Source organism: Acipenser ruthenus, chromosome 1, assembly GCF_902713425.1.
Source record: "Acipenser ruthenus chromosome 1, fAciRut3.2 maternal haplotype, whole genome shotgun sequence".
Taxonomy (NCBI): Eukaryota; Metazoa; Chordata; class Actinopteri; order Acipenseriformes; family Acipenseridae; genus Acipenser; species Acipenser ruthenus.
The window spans coordinates 29,484,446-29,501,829 of record NC_081189.1 but is presented as its reverse complement, the minus strand read 5'-3'; the positions used below and the strand labels follow the sequence as shown (position 1 = coordinate 29,501,829).

General features: G+C 38.8%; 1 protein-coding gene across 5 annotated transcripts; it reads right to left on the bottom strand.

The window, feature by feature from the left end:
- Nucleotides 1–1,152: 1,152 nt before the first annotated feature.
- On the bottom strand, nt 1,153–17,128 carry LOC117420894 (uncharacterized). Of its 5 annotated transcripts, XR_009328585.1 has the most exons (9): nt 16,920–17,128; nt 16,308–16,444; nt 9,172–9,346; nt 8,078–8,307; nt 5,672–5,776; nt 5,225–5,400; nt 4,705–4,806; nt 1,868–4,422; nt 1,153–1,645 (listed from the first exon to the last, which is right to left on the bottom strand). XR_009328585.1 is itself a non-coding variant. In XM_059023281.1 (7 exons), exons 4-7 carry the CDS (start codon nt 8,298–8,300, stop codon nt 4,707–4,709), a joined length of 621 nt encoding a protein of 206 aa, XP_058879264.1. In that variant the 5' UTR covers nt 8,301–8,307; nt 9,172–9,346; nt 16,308–16,444; nt 16,920–17,119; the 3' UTR covers nt 4,440–4,706. The 5 variants fall into 5 exon arrangements, 2 of the variants coding, with proteins under 2 accessions (XP_058879254.1, XP_058879264.1); XM_059023281.1 differs by lacking the exons at nt 1,153–1,645; nt 1,868–4,422 and having other exon boundaries at nt 4,440–4,806; nt 5,672–5,793; nt 16,920–17,119; XR_009328581.1 differs by lacking the exons at nt 8,078–8,307; nt 9,172–9,346; nt 16,308–16,444; nt 16,920–17,128 and having other exon boundaries at nt 4,533–4,806.
- Nucleotides 17,129–17,384: the final 256 nt, after the last annotated feature.

Genomic DNA, 17,384 nt, shown 5'->3' with positions numbered 1-17,384 from the left:
TTTGATGCAACTGTATTTGCAGTCATGACGTAACCAACTCTTGAAACAACCTAACTCAGGAAAGCTGCCCACGTTGCCCATTAAGATGCGTGAATAAAAGACTTAAATATGCATTGGAAGGTCTGTCTCTGTATCCAAGAATGCGATCAATTCTCAGATCAAGAGTGTATCACTGCAGGCCGGAGTCCTGTAATGTCAGCAGCTGTTCTGTGGGGCACAGGGGAGAAGTTTGCCCCTAACTTCGACTGGCAGGCAGGTCTGCCTATTAGGCAGATAATAAAACACCTCTCTGCGAAAACCCGCCTCCTCAGTTACATCACAAAGGAAACACGCCTTCTAAGGGCAAAAGATGCCTGTTTCCACGCCCTCACATTCAAACTGAAAACTGCGCGCCAAGGTTTTGCAGCAGAACAGATTTGGAATGAAAAAGGTAGGATGTTTTATTCATCTTCTCAAAATACACCGTTTTTAGCAGAACGTATGCACACAAAGGCATTAAAATATGTTGAGTTACGCCTTAAATATGAATATGAATATCTTCTTCTGTTAAGTTGTATTGTATAACGTTTTTTTTTTTTTAAGTGTAGCTATCATTTCAAATTTTAGTGATGCTTAATCTCTACCTTTGTCTCGTTTTGTTGTTCAAACATATATTTTAATTATTCACTTTATGTGCAGCATAGTATTTATGCTGTACTGTGTGTGCAAGTTGTTCACAGTGATCCACAACATTCAGTTACACATAATTTATAATTGATTTGCTGTTAAAAATGATAATACAAAATATAATAAACTTACCAGGCATGTCAGCTGAAGTTATGCTAATGTCCTATGTCTTAAGCAAATATTGGTAACAGAATAACAAGGTTGGTTACTCTAAACTAAATTATTAATTTACCAGCTGGTAAGACTACTGTAGTTATTATTATTTCTTAGCAGATGCCCTTATCCAGGGCGACTTACAATTGTTACAAGATATCACATTATTTTTACATACAATTACCCATTTATATAGTTTTTTTTTTTTTTTTTTTCTAACAACTTATAACACTTTAAAATGTACACTCCACAATAATGTCTTCAGTATTGCTGCTCATGGACAGCACTTTGGCGCATACATTTTAAAGTGTTATAAGTTGTTAGAAAGGATGTTAACAATGAAAGTGAAAATATCAGATACTTTACTGAGAGTCATACCAACACATTAGGATCTGTGTCAGGATGTTAACAATGAAAGAGAAAAAATCAGATACTTTACTGATGCAGTTGGACTAACACATTAGGCCATATACCAACACATTAGACCATATAACAACACATTAGACCATATACCAACATTTTCTACAACCTACAATAGTTGCTCTTAAAACAAGAAACGTAGTGTTATTTACAAGTAAGGTGTATTGTTTTCCTTCAGTGAAAAATCATGCAGAAAAAGCTCATGCTACATCAGCAACCCCTGCTGCTTGTTGAGAAAGCGACACTGCTTCCCCACTGCCACAGGCATGCCCTCCTTCCTCCAGCACAGTCGCTGTGTCACTTCAGCATCCACCTGTATCACTGGCTGTGCCTCGCCCAGCTGTAATACCCGACAGCATGGCTACACCACAAATATTTGCTGAAGTCGAGAGCCTTCTCCCTCTTTCTTTCAACAAGAGAAAGAAAAGGTAATATAACATAAATAAACAGATTAATGTGATATTGGAACATTCCATAATTTAAGTATTCTCAAGTTCATTCCAAAGGCTTAATGCAGAATTAAATTAATTCTGAATTAAGTAAATACATTTTTATGGTTTCATTAAATTTACATTTGTGTATCAATTTTGCAATGTTGGCCATATTTTGTATCTTATTATTCTTATACCTTTCCCCCAAAGATACAGTGTGACAGCAGAGGAGATCAGGAAAAGGATAGGTCCACCTGAGAATGTGTCAGCCAATTCCCTGGTTGCATATCTAAGGGTAGAGAAAAATAAAAAGAGTGAGCTTAAAAAGAAGATTGAAGAGACAGTTGGCATTAGTCCTGGCCCAACAACCACTGTAACTTCCCTGTGTTCCAAACTGACTGAGGGTACATTAGTAAATGTCCAGTGCAATGTCAACACACTAAAACATATCAATTAGTAGTATAACACATGGTACAATATACAGACCACTGCATTCAACAGCTTTAAAATACCTTATCTTAATAGTGTAGTGTGGGTAGCCTTGTTTTTAAAACCTAACAATCTAATTATATGTTTCCATTCTAAGTTGTCTTGCATTCAGGCACCAGCTTAAGTCAAATGTAACATGCAAACAGTAAACATTATATTTATCATTAAATAAATCCATTATTTGTGAATATAGAAAATGTAATGTCAGTCTTATTGTACGTTAAAAGTTGATTGTTACAATAATAGTAACACTTTTCTGTCTTCAGGAGAAGCCTGCGATTTAGGTGTGGGCATCGGCAAGTTGGCAGTAAGGATGATTCCTTTTGACAGGATCGCAGTTTTGGAGGGCTCGATCACAACCAAAGATGTTGCCATTGGAAAGCTTCATGAATTTAAGTATGTTTCTTTACTGTTTTACACTAGTGATGAAAAACGCAGGTGTACTGTAACCAAAACGTTAAATTACATCAAATCTGTAACAAAAAATACACTATGAATATGAAATATAGAAAAAGTAAAATCAGACCAAAATATTTCCTAGGTACAAAAAAAGTTAGAAAGAGGGGTCAACCAGAGAAAGATATGATTGCAATCAAATGTGCGAAATTGTAAAAATAAAGTCAACAGAAGACTTAATTAAGCTATATATTTTACCTCTCCAGTTTTTTATGCATGGCACTCATTTTGTGGAAGCACAATTATATCATATTAAATACAGAAGGCAGGATTTGCACTCTGCCTTTACCCGCTATGCCACTTGTGAGCCACAAATTATTATTTTTAAAGTGTAAAGGTACACATTAAAACTTCTAAATAGACTTGCAGATTTTCTCAGGGTGATTTTTTCCGCTGGTCATCTCAATATTTTTTTGTTTTTATTTACATACCATTACAAGATAAAATGTTAGGAGCTAAAAACAATCCTCATTAAATATTGGGTAAAATCAGTGTCTGAGGCTAAAAGCACCTTACATAAAACCACATGCCTGGTTTATTGAGTATTGCAGTACTAATTGTATTATTCATTATTTTAAAAAAGAAAAATATATATATATATATATATATATATATATATATATTTTTTTTTTTTATTTCTCGATGGCATCAAGAATTCAACAGACCAAATTAAAGAAAGTGCTACAGACTTTGACATGGCTACTCATGGACTGGGCTTTCAAATGCTTGATGTTTACAGTTCTGTACTTCAAAAATGTGCCGATTCCCAGATAGAAAAACTGCAGAATGTGTAGTTTTAGATGACACTGAAAAGGCATCCTTTGCATATATGTTCATTATTTTAAAAAAGGGCTTGTTCAAAACATTAAGAACATTTCTAAGCAAAGAAAACCTAAAATAGCATTTTACGTAAGGCATTTTCTTTTCTATACAACCTCTTAAATATATATTTAAAAATGTACCATAAACATACATAAATAAAGGTACTGTACAACATCTCATATCAGGTCTATGGGTATATAAAGCTCAATTAAGGGGTTCTTTGAGCTGATATGAATGCATGTCTATAGCATGGCTTCTTGCTCTTTCAATGCGTTTTCTGTAAGCATGCAGCCTTATAATTTTTATTTTATTGCTGGCCATGCTATACTGTCCAAATGCTAGTTGGTGTGCATGTTTTACTACAGCATTCAACTCTGGAGATTCCTTATAATCACTGCTGTCACACCACTCCTTTAAGTCTGAAATCATCTTCTTTACACACAACTGTTTATTGTGCGATTGACAATTTGCTGTGGTATTCACAAAGCAGTCCGTTACCTCTTGGTTAGGGTTCTGTATACCAATTAACTCAGAAAGTCTTAGACAGACACATATTTCTCCAAGACTATTGGCAAGACAGGTACACTGTTGGTTTTGCACATGTACTACTCCAAAACTACCAGCACAATGTACAATTAAATGTTTTCCATCCCACTCATAGCAATGCTGTTCAGTTAGTGAACTGGCTAATTCTTTTCGAATTCCATCAATATCAATTCCCTGTTCTTTGCACATCATTTTTGCAAACTCAATATGCTTGCACAAATTACCCCTTTCAGAAACGGCGCATTCACATTTCATGCTAATTAAATCCACAGCATAACATTTTGCTTTATCTGCTTCTGAAGGCACTGTGCAATGGCCACCTGATTTGTAAACAAAATTATTTTGAAGGCCTTTGTTCTTCATACGTAATGCAGATTCTGCAGTATCCTGTGTTTTGGAATCAGAAATCCTCTGAGCACCATGAAGACCTTCCAGATACCTGCACCATATACAAGACAGAATACAATCAGTAGAGCAGTATTCTATTATTCACATGCTAAAAAAAGTTATGGGTTGTGTAAATTATATACATGACAAAAATGCATTTACCTGTGGTACACTATCTCCTTATTTGTACAGATACTGAAATAAATGTACACAACAACTTTATGTTCTAGAAAATTACAAATATAAAGTATAATGTATTTATTTTTTGAAATCCAACACTCATTTGCAACACTAGACCACATAAAAATGCTAGTATTGGAAATGTTACACAAACCTCTAGTAAGTGACCACCTTGGTATTAAGTAGTAGAAGTAGTTCATCAACTCGTCTGTTTGCATAGCCATGAAGAAACTGATACTTCATGCTGAAAAAAAATCTATGGGGAAAAAAGAAAAGCAAAAGCAATTTTTTATTTTTTTTATTTATTATCACCAATTTTTTTCCCTTTATCAGCAATTCAATTTGGCTGACTGCAACAACTCCCCGCCTCCTCAGGAGGGATGAGACAAAACATGCGCCCTCCGATACGAGCACTGTCAAAGCCATATGCTATTTTTCGCACTACAAGCCCAGAGCTCCCACCCCCTAGCGAACACATCGTTTGGAGGAGTCGATGCAGCTAGAAATGCCAACGCCCTGAACCTGCAGGCGCCAGGTCAATTGTGCGCCACCCTCTCAGAACTCCTGGCCAAAGCTGGCAATGGCATAGGCAGGATTCGAGACAAGTCTGTCTCTTGCCTATAGTGCTGCAACTTATGTTTTTGTTTTAATCACTATTTTTACATAATGCATACCTCTCAACAAGGTTGTTCATTTCACTGTCTTGGTGGTAAACTCTCCGTCCAAAATTGGCCCACATGTTTGCATTTCGAAACCAATGGTCCTGTAGATACTGTGAAATTACTGAACTGCCAGTTTCTCTGTCTGTTTTGACAATCACTTCCTTTGACATCTTTTCAAACTCGGCAGCCTAAAATGAATGAAAATAAATAAAAAAAATGTTAACAGAAAGACATGCATACCAAATAATTTTTTTTCAAAAAATACACGTTTGTCAATATACAAATTCTATTAAAAAGATGGGTAGTATAATTATGGTAAATGGATTATCCATGAATGAGCAACAGTATGTCATTATTGTGGTGAGAAGGAAATTAAAAAACAAACTTTGAACTCATCAATAAAGATCAGCACCTTATGACATTTGTTAACGTGGAAGAAAGAAAGAAAAAGAAACTTACTGTACTGCATTGTTTTAAGGCAATCATAGACCTAATCACTTCATTTTTTGCAGACAGATTCTGACTGCATCCTCCATCACGTCGGACAATCCATCTGTGTACCGCCTTTAAAAAACAAAAAACTAAACGTTGATAATTATCACTGTCTAAGTCTGTGTTAGAAAGTACTATAGCACATGGTCTGGTTTTTGTTTGCTTTCAAAATTGTAACTATTGTACACTGATTTTTTAAAACTTATTGTATATTAGTTTTTTAATTAGTTTTGAATTTGCTATGTATCATGGATTGTGTAAATTACATAATAAAAATGATCATTATAATAAATCAAGTATAATCAAACCTAAGTATGAAGACACATGTAAAATGCAATTGGAATGAACAGTTTTCTGACTCTGCTACTTTGTTTCACTTTTGTTAGATCACATTAAGGAACAATGTTTTCATTTTTTATCAATCAGATTGTCATTCAATTCCCTTCCTGTAACCTTCAGACTTAGGAGATACCAAATTTCTACCATAAAATCTTTTTTTTATTTTATAATGCACACAAGTTTGCATTCTGTCATTTTGCCAAAAGCTGGTCTGGGAGGAGGCAGATATTTTTCTATATATATAAGGCAGGGGTAGACACCCCTGGTCCTGGAGTGCCACAGACCAGTGATTCCCAACCCTGGTCCTGGAGGACCCCCTAACCTGCTGGTTTTTGTTCCAACCGAGTTTGCAATTACTTAATCAAACTAATAATTTGCCTAATCAGAGCCTTTTAATTCTGTTAAACAGTTGGGGTTCCAAGTTAGGTGTAAAATTGTATAAGGAACTTGAATTCTCCAACTTTTTATAAGTTACATGATTTGAAAAGTCCAGTTTAAACTATTGCTTAAATTAAGTAATTGAGAGCTTGTTGGAACAAAAACCAGCAGGGTAGGTGGTCCTCCAGGACCAGGGTTGGGAACCACTGCCACAAACACTTCAGTTTTTTGTTTACCCCAAGACCCTTAATAAATTCATTGACTCATTGATTAGCTTAATTTATCAGAATTACCATTTGTTCCAGGGATTTAATAATTGATGATTAAGAGATACCTACAAACTCTGCAGGATTGTGGCACTCCAGGACCAGGGTCGCCTACCCCTGATATAAGGCTTTAAGACCTTGTATATGAATTCTACATTATGGATATAAATACCCACTCTCAAGTACTTTTATACTAAGTGCAATTGAAATCAGTAGGTTATCTGTAGATATATTTAAATAATTAGTCATTGAGGGTCGATTGCACTGTACCAGTTAGTCCACTTGATTCATCTAACTAGTGCAGGACTGGCTAACCCTGGTCCTTGAGAGCCACTGTTAAAAGTTTGATGTGACTTATCTTCTGCAGTGCTTCTGATATTGGTCCACATGGGCGGTCTAATGTGTTCTGCATGTTCACATCAGCTGAACCAATTCACATGATTAACTATTTGGTTTTGGTACGGTGCAATCAGGTCTAATTTGCAGCATTTGCTAGACTGCATTTTAGTCCACTTGGTATGGACCAAAGTCATTGCTACACTGCAATCAACCCGGAATGACCCCTAACCGAAAGTGGTTTTGGTTTTTTACCTGAAGTACATGGAACCAGCACAGCAACACCTTTGCATAAGGAAACACTGTGTGTACTGCATTGATTTCTTTCATGTCCCTATCTACCATGACACATCTGCAAAGGGAAATATAAAAAGGAAGTAATACTTAATCTGTCTATCACTTCGTAAATTAAGAGAGCTGCATACAAAGCTGATTGTACCACTACAAGGCTGCCAAATCGGGTAGCGTGAGATGGGGGGGGGGGGGGGGGGGGGGGGCAGGGTGGTTGATTGCTGCCATACTTGTAGTTTTACTGGATGGACTGCTAATTTTTTTAATTTTTTTTTTTTTAAACAAAATTCTACATAATAAGATAACTATATAAACCAGATTAAACTCGGTTTTAAATTAAACCCTATATTGGCATTATGTTGTTTCAAACGACACATTACCACCCCAAACATTCTACAGTATAAGCTGTAAATTATGCAATCATGAAATATCATTGCCATGTAAGTTACTCATCTTAATCTGTTTATCCTTTGCATTTCATACATAAACTTCAACTATGAATTTTAAAACATATCTTGGCTGAAACTCTCCAACAGCTTCCTGAACTTTTTTCAGACAGTGACAAGATGTCACTGGATTCCTCACTCACAATAAAAAATGCTACAGGTATTCCTCGGCCTTGGTTGCTCTTCACTAGCACAGCATAAAATGCAAAACCATACTGAGTTGCGCCCATGTGTAGAATTGTTGCTCACAAATGTAAAAGAAACGTACGCTCCACATCTATTGGCACGAGTTATTGAAGGTGCTCCTGAGGATTTACCTTTTGGTTTATTGGACCTTTCACATTGCCACTGAAAGTGATTTTCCCCTCTTTTTTTGATAGCTACAAATGTGCCAGTTCCATTCTCCTTAAGACATGTCAAGTGATTTTGCATAAAATCCTCTCTTGAATCTCGTTTTACAATATGTATCGTTCTCTGCACACGTGCGTCAGACTCCTTGCGCAGAGAGTCTTCAAGTGATGAGATCCAGAAACGTTCCATTATCTCACTAAAAGGAAGAAAAAAAAAACGTTAAACAACTTCTCAGTGATGTGTGTCATTCCGTAACAAATCACTCAGAAAAGTTGGATTTCGACCCACATTTAAAGGAACCTTCCGACGTACATCATCAATTCACCTAAGAATAAAACATAGAGAACAACCTTATGCAAACATTAACACAGTGCCCATCAAATGCCACCAGACATATGTGCCCATTATAAACCAGCCTGCCAGGCACGTGCCCATTATAAACCAGCCTGCCAGGCATGTGCCCAATATAAACCAGCCTGCCAGGCATGTGCCCAATATAAACCAGCCTGCCAGGCATGTGCCCAATATAAACCAGCCAATGTAAACCTGCCTTCCAGGCCTCTGTGTTTTAACTACAGTAGTCTTACCAGCTGGTAAATTAATAATTTAGTTTACAGTAACCAACCTTGTTATTCTGTTACCAATATTTGCTTAAGACATAGGACATTAGCATAACTTCAGCTGACATGCCTGGTAAGTTTACTATATTTTGTATTATCATTTTTAACAGCAAATCAATTATAAATTATGTGTAACTGAATGTTGTGGATCACTGTGAACAACTTGCACACACAGTACAGCATAAATACTATGCTGCACATAAAGTGAATAATTAAAATATACGTTTGAAAAACAAAACGAGACAAAGGTAGAGATTAAGCATCACTAAAATTTGAAATGATAGCTACACTTAAAAAAAAAAAACGTTATATAATACAACTTAACAGAAGAACATATTCATATTCATATTTAAGGCGTAACTCAACATATTTTAATGCCTTTGTGTGCATACGTTCTGCTAAAAACGGTGTATTTTGAGAAGATGAATAAAACATCCTACCTTTTTCATTCCAAATCTGTTCTGCTGCAAAACCTTGGCGCGCAGTTTTCAGTTTGAATGTGAGGACGTGGAAACAGGCAGCTTTTGCCCTTAGAAGGCGTGTTTCCTTTGTGATGTAACTGAGGAGGCGGGTTTTCGCAGAAAGGTGTTTTAAACCAATAAAACAGCAGGTAGTCTGACTCCAAAAAGTAAACAGAAAATAAACACAAATAAAAAGGACTTAAAAACAGTTTAAACAAGTCATTTTATCTGAGGTATACATAACGTACGGGTTACAAACGTGGAAAACACTAATACTTAGAAAGGGTAGTTTTTGCTTTGAACGTCAGCAAAGCGTAATTATTTGTAATAGGATCTTACAGATTTAACTGTAGCTTCCCCAGGAACATGATGCAAAAACAGTTTTAATACGATGCTACCTTAGAAGTGCTCACTTCTGAAACGCACAGCCACTGACATTGACTTTGTTGTTTGTTTTTCCTACCTTTGATGATCATAAAGGATGTGTCCAGGTGAAAATCAGCGTTTCTCGTGAAAAGTACAATCTGCTGCAGAGAGTGAATAGTAACACTCTCAAGTGGAAGACGTGTTAAACGAACGTGATGTTTCCTTGGGTGGCTAAATTATCCAATGGGGGTTTTAGGTGTCAGGGGTGTACTATTCATTCATAAGTCATGACATGGTTTTCTGAGGCAGAGTGGATGAGTAAAAAAATAGAGCAGCCAGCAAGGTGGGTTTGGTTAGACACCGCCGTGATTCAGAAAAGGGCTGGCGCTGCACTATGCGAATGGAGGGGGGTTCATAGAAAGGAGGGGCCGACCAACAGCAGGAGAGAGAAAGAAAGAAAGATTCTCTTTGTGTGTGTCTGGGGTTTAGGGGGTGCAATATGTTTGGGCTTTTGATTAATAATTAGCCATACTGATAGCGTTTTGCTTAACTAGAGTCTATTTATGATTAATATTGCTTTTATATTGCGACTCGATCATATGAATAAAGGTCATTTTAGATTTTATATCGTATATTTTATTTTATTATCGTATAATAATTGTTGAATGTATTATTCATGTACACGGCCGGGATTTTGTAATATTTATACACAACCAATTCACAAGGCAAATTACAGTTTGTAATGGCGTACGCAACTTTAGTGTTCACTTTATTGAAATATACGATGTGCTTATTAATACATGAATTAATGATGGCTGGAATTCAATAACTGCAATATTTGTTTATTCTGTCATTATAGTTATTTGTTATCTATCTATCTAGCTATTTGTCTGTCTGTCTGTCTGTGTCTATCTGTCTGTCCCCAAAGTGTCCCAAAATATATTGTAGCTATGATGTAGGTATATTGTGTATAAATCACACAGGGATAGGACAGAATCCCTGCTATACTTTTATTATTATTATTATTATTATTATTATTATTATTATTATTATTATTATTATTATTATTATTTATTTCTTAGCAGACGTCCTTATCCAGGGCGACTTACAATCGTAAGCAAATACATTTCAAGTATCACAGTACAAGTAATAATACAATTAAGAGCAAGATAAATACAATGACTGGTTCAAGCAAGTACAAGTGTGACAAAATACAATTCAATAATACAACAGATAACAGTGTCAGTGATAGTTACGATTAAATACAAAATACTACAGATTAAACACTTGGCAGATTACAGTACTCTGAAGTATAGGATTAAATGCAGTAAAATAGGGGGCAGATAAGAGCAAGTAAAGCACATTTAAAGGGGAAAAACAGAGGAGTTCTACAGGTGCTGTCTGAAGAGGTGAGTCTTAAGGAGGCGCCGGAATGTGGTCAGGGACTGGGCAGTCCTGACATCTGTAGGAAGGTCATTCCACCACTGCGGAGCGGTCCGTGCAGTTGAGTTTGTGTTCTGTAATCCCCGCTGTCTATGTTTACGTGTGTTTATTCCCTCCCGCTGTATTCCGCAGCTGCTTTGTTTACCTTTAGTGTATGTGTTCCTATGTATAATGTAACCTGTCTGTTTGTCTTCCCTGGTCTGTTAAGATTGGTTGTTATTAGTCTGTCCCCATTGATCCTAGTGTGTGGATGAGGGCCAATGGGATATGTGCCTGAGCCCTGATACCCTATTTGCATAAGGGGGGTGGGGCTAATGTTATAAGAAGGCGCTGCGACACCATCTTGTTGTTGTATGGAGTAAAGTGGTTGAATGCAGAGAAGCAGACAGAGCAGTGGACTCTGGTGGGTGCGAGCTAGCGTCCGAAAATAAAAGCATTGAACCAAGAACCAAGCGTGTCTCCTGTTTTCTGCCTCCTGTTGAAACGCTACAGTGGTGTCAGAGCGGGATTTGAGATGGAACCCCCGTGCGTCAAGCAGGAGAGGTTAAGAGATGGAGAGATGTACCATGAGCTGGAGCGGCTGCTCCAGTGCAAGAAGGAGCTCGGCCTGATGGAGGAACAGGCCAGGTTCAGTGAGGAGAGACGAGTCACCAAAAAAGACGGTGGTCACCAGCTGTAGAGCACATGGGGCCCAGCTGGGTCCCGCAGAGTGCTGCGCCTGATACCCAGAGCCAGGAGAGATGAGTCTTGACCCGCTCTAGAGAATGGCGTTCACCAGCAGCAGAGAGCATGGCATCACGCCGGATACCTGGAGCCAGGAGAGACCACAGGCTGATCAAGCTGAAGGCAGCGACAGTACAGCAGGACGGCAGAGCGCAAAGTTGCCCAGCTTTGATGGCACCATGAACTGAGAGGCCTTCCACGCTCAACTAACTGTGCTGGGTAAGCTGTGCAAGTGGAGCGAGGGCGACAAGGCACAGCAACTGATGGCGGCACTGAGAGGGGATGCCCAGATGGTGCTGTTGAACCTGGCCAAGGAAGAGATGGGCAGCTTCCATAACCTGGATGAGACCGCCTTCGACCAGGAGGTCTGGGTCCAGGATCAGTGCATCCTGGGGCTCAACTTCCTTCAACGGGTGACAGGGACAGTGACCGGGGCGGGGCCGTCTCTCCTCCTAGATGACCATTACCATCCCCAGCGCAACAGTCACTGCAGGAACCCTGGTAAATGCCAGCCCTTTTAAGGGTTCCTGCAATGGGCGCGATCCGAGAGCAGAACACAGAGGGGTGAAAGAAGGAGTTTGAGCACCTCTTTGCAGTCAGACCGGAGGATGGGGGATGGACTGGGATGGTCCAACACCAGATCGACACTGGCCGATCCCCACCCAGTCGGGAACCACCCCACCGGCTGCCCCTGTTCCGACACAAGGTGGCTGCGGGGATTATCCAGGAGATGCGGGGGGCTGGGGTGATTTAGCAGTGTGGAGTATAGGGCAGCAGTGTGAAGTAGTGGTTAGGGCTCTGGACTCTTGACTGGAGGGTTGTGGGTTCAATCCCCAGTGGGGGACACTCCTGCTGTACCCTTGAGCAAGGTACTTTACCTAGATTGCTCCAGTAAAAACCCAACTGTATAAATGGGTAATTGTATGTAAAAAAAAATAATGTAATTTTATGTAAAAATAATGTGATATCTTGTAACAATTGTAAGTCGCCCTGGGTAAGGGCATCTGCTAAGAAACAAATAATAATAATAATAATAATAATAATAATAATAATAATAATAATTTAGCAGAATGCAGAGAAGCGGACAGAGCAGTGGACTCTGGTAGGTGTGAGATAGCGTCCGGAAATAAAAGCATCGAACCAAGAACGAAGCGTGCCTCTCCTGTTTTCTGCCTCCTGTTGAAACACTACAATACTGTCAATAGGGTCTACTGTGGTGAAGATAATTAAATTGTTTTCAAGGGAAGGGAAGTTGAGAGTTGGAAATCTGCAGTAAAGTGTGTTCTCCAGAGTCAGCACATTTGAAACTGCTCTCTGTGAAACACCATGCAGAAGCACCTGCCAACTAAGCGCCTATCCGCCTCTAGCAGGCTGTCAGATAAGCCTTGCTCATTGTGACTAAAAATGACTTTTTTATATCCCAGGAATCCCAAATCAGGGGGAAACCTGGAACAGCCATTATCTACAGTGCATGCTACAGCTTAGTCGCTCCCAGTAGCAGCTGGTGGCTGTAGTGTTCCACTATGTGTGAGTTTGCTTTGTTTGACAAAAGATGTGTCCCCTAGTTGTTCAATAAATTATATTATTACCCAAGTAGTATCTATAAAATAAACAGCAGATACTGCATGGTTCATTATGGAATAATACTATCACTCAAGACTAGCCTAATATCACACAAGTGGCAAAGGCAAAGTTACTATCTAATACTAAACATAGTACAATACAAGTTGTGAAAAAGAAGTACAAATATTATTAGAATACACTTTATAACAAGAACAGTTTCATCAAGAAATGATTACGATATCACAATGGTAACCCACTTTTGCAGATAACATTATTTATGTTTAAGACTGTGCATACTGTAAAAAAAGAACGTTCTGGTGTGTTAGAAACTGAATTATGTCTCCGCCTAGTGGACATTACAATATTTAATCTAATTTTATTGTTGGGGAAAATAAATATCATTTTCACTTTTAATTGGGCTTAGTGTGTTGAGAGAAAAGGTTTCAGAAATGAAAGTACGGTGGTTTAATACTATGGTGGTTTGCTTTCATACATAATACATGTCAGTGACTTTGATAGAGGCCTGAGAACAAGTATTTAACTGGCAGGCAATTATATTCCAAAGACTGCACAAGTTTATGTTTCATAAGGAAGTCTCAGAAATGATGAGTCATTTTGGGGCTCCTGAGTGGCGCATCCGATAAAGGCGCTCCGTGTGGAGTGCAGGATGCGCCCTATAGCCTGGACGTCGCCGATTCGAGTACAGGCTATTCCACTGCCGACCGTGGACAGGAGCTCCCAGGGGGCGACGCACAATTAACAGAGCACTGCCCGGGGGGGGGGGGGGGGTGCTGATGGGGGGTGCTTGGGTCTGGCCGGGCGCCTGCGGGCTTGCCAGTAAGCTGCCCAGAGCTGCATTGTCCTCTGACGCTGTAGTTCTGAGGTGGCTGCATGGTGGGCCTGCAGTGTGTAAAAGAAGCGGTCGGCTGATGGCACACGTTTTGGAGAACAGCGTGTGTTCGTCTTCGCCGCTTCCGAGTCAGCGCGGTGGAGATAGCGGTGGGCTGAGCCTAAAAATAATTGGCTATTCCAAATTGGGGAGAAAATAATAAAAACAATTGGTGACTACTAAACTGAAAAAAAAAAAAAAATGATGTCATTCAGGACCAGCAGATTTTCACCGCCAGCTTTCCTCAAGAACTTCAACTAATCATTGTGGATGGTCCAGTGTCATCCTGGCTGCCCATGGCGGCCCTGTCCCTTATTGATTCTATGATGGCTATTGTTTCTAAGTATTAATGAAGTATTACAATCTGTAATTCATATTCATATTCTGTAATTCATATTCACGATTGCTCTCCGGGTGCCTGTGAAGAAGATTTGTTGATGCCCTACACTTTCCCAGCTACCCGTCCATTTCAATGGAATACCTACCCATTGATCATGGTATGGCGCTTTGCATAATGAACTTAGAATTATAAATGTAGTATTGTAATATGAGATGACTCTATTGTGATGTCACTCACTGAAATACTTAAAGAATCTTTTCATAACGGGACAAGTAGACGCCGTTGTAATCTGTAGCTGTAATCAAAATAAAAAAATAAAAACTTTAGGGAGATCTGCAGTCTATATGGTGTGGCCTTGGCAGAAATGAGTAATACTTTAGACCTACTGCATAATTTTTCAATACTCAATTCACTGGAGACAGAAACCTGGCATGGGTGGAGGCTCCATACATTTTGGTACTCTGCAATTAGTTGCATCCGGTTTGAAAGCTATGAAAGAAAAGATGTGCCACATTAGCACTGTTTATGAAGTGGAATTGTATGTTGGGAAAATGTATAGTAAAAAAAAAAAATCTCCTTATTAGAAAGTAAGATTGGTCCACTTCCTTGCTATAATGCAAAATCCTTTAACCCTCGTTTGACCTTTGTTTCTGAAACTATGTTGGTAACCCTTCGGCCATTCTTCTCTTGAAAGAGCTGTTAAATGCCCTCATTAATGAGTGGCCAAGATGTCACATGTGACGAAGAATGTCATTTAGTAAGAGAGGCAAAAGGAATTTGAATTAGGACCAATATACAGTGCCCTTGGCTGTGAGGCATTCATATTTCATTTTAAAGTTTTTCTTTATACCAGATGTTTAAGACTAGGGTAGGGAGTGATTTACTTATTAGATTCTGTGACTGTAATTTGAAGCAATTATCTCCAACGAGATTGTGCTTTGTTCATGTACCAATTAGCTGAACCTTGGTCGATTCAAGGGGGGGGGGGGGGGGGGAATTAAAATAAAAACGGCCCATAGAAGGGATCTTTGATACAATATGTGCCCAGAACTGAATACCGTCTCCCTCACAAGTATCAAAATCGGCACCCAGGTCTCAGATCTTTTTGTACATTGTGCACCCTATTTATACAAACCAAAACTAAGTACTCAATCTTAAACCATTAATGAGAACACTCCTCTCTATATTAAGGCTGCTACTTTTACATTTTCTATTGTAAAGGTGCATATAACCTGCGGTATACTCAGCAGCACCATTTAAACGATGTCTGGGGCCATGTAAAGAAAAAAAATACTGGTATAATAAATGAATATCAGAAAAAACAATACCTTTCAATTGGTCATTTAAGATCATTTCACATTTACACATTACACACTTTTCTGTTAAGGTAGAAAAGTAAATTAAACACAGAAGAAAAATATATTTGCACACACATGTGCTTCTGTGTTGGGAGTACAGAGCATTCAAAAACCTCATGGCTAATTAACATAAAGCTCAATCTTAAAGAGTAACTGTATTCCGAAAAAATATGTCCCCACTTGTTGCTACAACTGTTTAAATAAGGTACCTCTAATTTTTGTTTTCATTGTTAACATCCTGACAACTTTTTACACTTATAACTTTAAAGTCTGTTTCAAAGCTCTTTTAAAAATGGCCGCTCTAGTGCACTGAGGTTTGAGATCTGTCCTCTAAATCACTGCAGGAAGAGCGCTGGCTTTTCTGTTCCGTACCACATCATGGATCGTTATTGCTGTATAACCTGTTTGACAATGTGGTTAGTGAAGGACGCACCTGTTGTTTCCCCCAGTATCTGTGTCACAGGATCCTCACAGGGACAGTCTTGCGACTGCTGAATCTTGTCAAAGTTGAACACACTCCGCCTCAGCTCCTGAGCTGGCTTTTTTCCACAGATATTGAGGACTGTGTTCCTGTAAGGGCAAGGCAGGGGAAACACAAACTGACTTCTGAGGGCAAAGTACAGAGAAAACGAAACTAAATGCATAGAAACAAACACACACACACAAACTAAAGTAGTGCACAACAAATAACAAAATCCAAAGCTCAACTGGTTGCTTCTCTTGCTTACAGGCAGCTGCCTGGATAGGGCTGACTAGTTTACATAACAGGTTTGAATAACTTCTGTAAATTTTCAAATACAAAATGACCTTAGGATAAAAGCACATGTTGCTTCCCACTAGTGAAAACTTTGCTGTTATTAAATAGAAGACAAGGAATATATTTTGGTTACAAAATATTTGGTGCTAGCAAATCATGAGCAACTGACATTGCCCTAGCCATTGCCGTGATTTTGGTACTTACACTGTACGTAAGAGAGCCATTTAATTCAGTGTGCTTTCCCATTAAGAGGCACATAAAAAACAAGGTATGCAGGGAGTGTCTTACTGTATCTCTGTGATGGGGTGCTTGAGGGAGAGCTTTTGCAGTGCATTTTGTTGCCAGGGGTCTGGCAGACAGGCTGCGGCTTCTCCGACTAGGCCCTTGGGGGTCTTTACTGCTGGGAGGAAGTCCTCTGTCCTTCCTGAAAAAGAGCACAAGCATCTCAACTGCCCATCCCTTCAAACAAAGTACACATTTCATACATATTCATTTATCATGTGGAAATGCCATTCTAATGTACTGTAATACATGTGTACTTACTTGCTGGACTTCATGGAGTAAATATAATTAAATGATTAGATATACAAATGTATTATTTGGTTCCGTTCTCCGTATTTCCAAAAACTGTAGATATATGTATGTTTTAGTGAAATGAGAATTTCCTTCCCTGCACCTTTTGCTTGGGAAAGTTTCTGGCAACATTAGAGAGTCTCACTCAGAACAGCTGTCAGAAACGGTGTTTGCGGGCTG